General features: G+C 44.5%; 1 protein-coding gene across 1 annotated transcript in view; it reads right to left on the bottom strand.

Moving 5' to 3' along the window:
* The window catches only part of LOC107458545 (uncharacterized), a gene marked incomplete in the record, with an annotated part of 5,088 nt that continues 3,747 nt past the window's right edge, over positions 1–1,341 (bottom strand). Inside the window, 1 exon segment of the mRNA XM_016076749.3 lies at positions 1–1,340. Within this exon segment, the coding sequence (XP_015932235.1) occupies positions 290–1,340 (1,051 nt within the window).

Genomic DNA, 1,341 nt, shown 5'->3' with positions numbered 1-1,341 from the left:
TTCATTGAGAAGTCTAGTTCTCACAACCTTGGTTCTTATTGGTCAAACAAAAAACCTGTGACATGTATTAAAACAGACGATGAGGTTTCCACTGAAGGAATAAAGTAAGGAGTTAAACATGTTACAAGGATTGACCCGAGATACAAAAAGTTACATATAACTGAACTGACTACAGGCCACAACTGATCAATAAATTAGTAGTGTAAAATAAGTAAGAAAGACACTCTGACAATAATAATATACAAAAAAATAAAAATAAAAAAGGCCTAACTAATTATGAAATTTGTGATCATTTCTTAGAACGTTTCTTGGGTCGCTTATCCTTACTAGCACTAGCACTATTTTCCCTCCCACGCTTTGCAGAAGCTGTATTGCTTTCTGCTGTTTTCTTTGGAGGCCTACCTACACTCCTCTTGCTATTCTCAACAACGTTCTTGTTCCTTTTATCCCCTGACCCTCCTCCTCCACCGTTATTATGCCTTGACGCCCTTTCTTTCCCTTTATTATCACCCTTTCCACTATTCACAATTTTCTTTTGCTCTTTCATACTTGCAGTCCCACCTCTGCTGCTGCTACTACTTCCTCCACCACTACCACTGCCACTCTTCAGTGCCTCCACTGGAGCGTTTCGCTTTATTCGTTTCAAGAAATCAGCAGCGGCATTCTTCTTCTTGTCCTGCCCTCCCTCTGCTTTGCTCTTGTCTGGTTTTGCGGCTTCGACAGCCTTGGTCACCAAAGTCCCTGCTTTTATGGTGGAGTTAGTGGGGAGTTTCTTATTGCCAGAATTGCTGTTGCTGCTGAGGTTCTTGTTGCTTCTTCTCAGGCTTCGAGCTCCGGTGACCGGCTTTTCCTTGGCCTTGGGAGGCTCATCTTCATCTGTCTCGGAAGAAGAGGGTTTCATGGGTGGTTTTGCATCAGAAGATGGTTTTTCCTTCTTATCGGTGATGGGTTGGTCACCCTTTTGGCCAAAGGTCGCCGGAGAAGGTTTAGATGACATTGAACTGCGTTTTCGGCATACCAATATTGGAGCAGAGGCTTTGTGCTTGGAAAGGAGAGATTCTGGTTTGGCTTGAGGAGCGTTTGGAGGGTTGGAATCCGTCTTCTGTGGGGAGGGATCAGATTGTGCTTGGCCTTGGTTTTTCATCTCTGCCATGACGAGGCGCCGCAGCTGCTGCGCCGCCATTGATTCCAGGGAGTCTCTGGGAAAGAAGACGGTGGCATTCGTAAAGAGGAGGAGAAGGTCACGAAAGAAAGAGTTGGTGCTAGAGGAATAATGTCCTTTATGGAGTCTCGATTGTATGGTTTCCAAATCCACGTGCTGTCTTACAATGTTTTTGTATA

Source organism: Arachis duranensis, chromosome 7, assembly GCF_000817695.3.
Source record: "Arachis duranensis cultivar V14167 chromosome 7, aradu.V14167.gnm2.J7QH, whole genome shotgun sequence".
NCBI classification, from domain to species: domain Eukaryota; kingdom Viridiplantae; phylum Streptophyta; class Magnoliopsida; order Fabales; family Fabaceae; genus Arachis; species Arachis duranensis.
The sequence above is the reverse complement of the archived record's forward strand: the minus strand, read 5'-3'. Positions and strand labels throughout refer to the sequence as shown.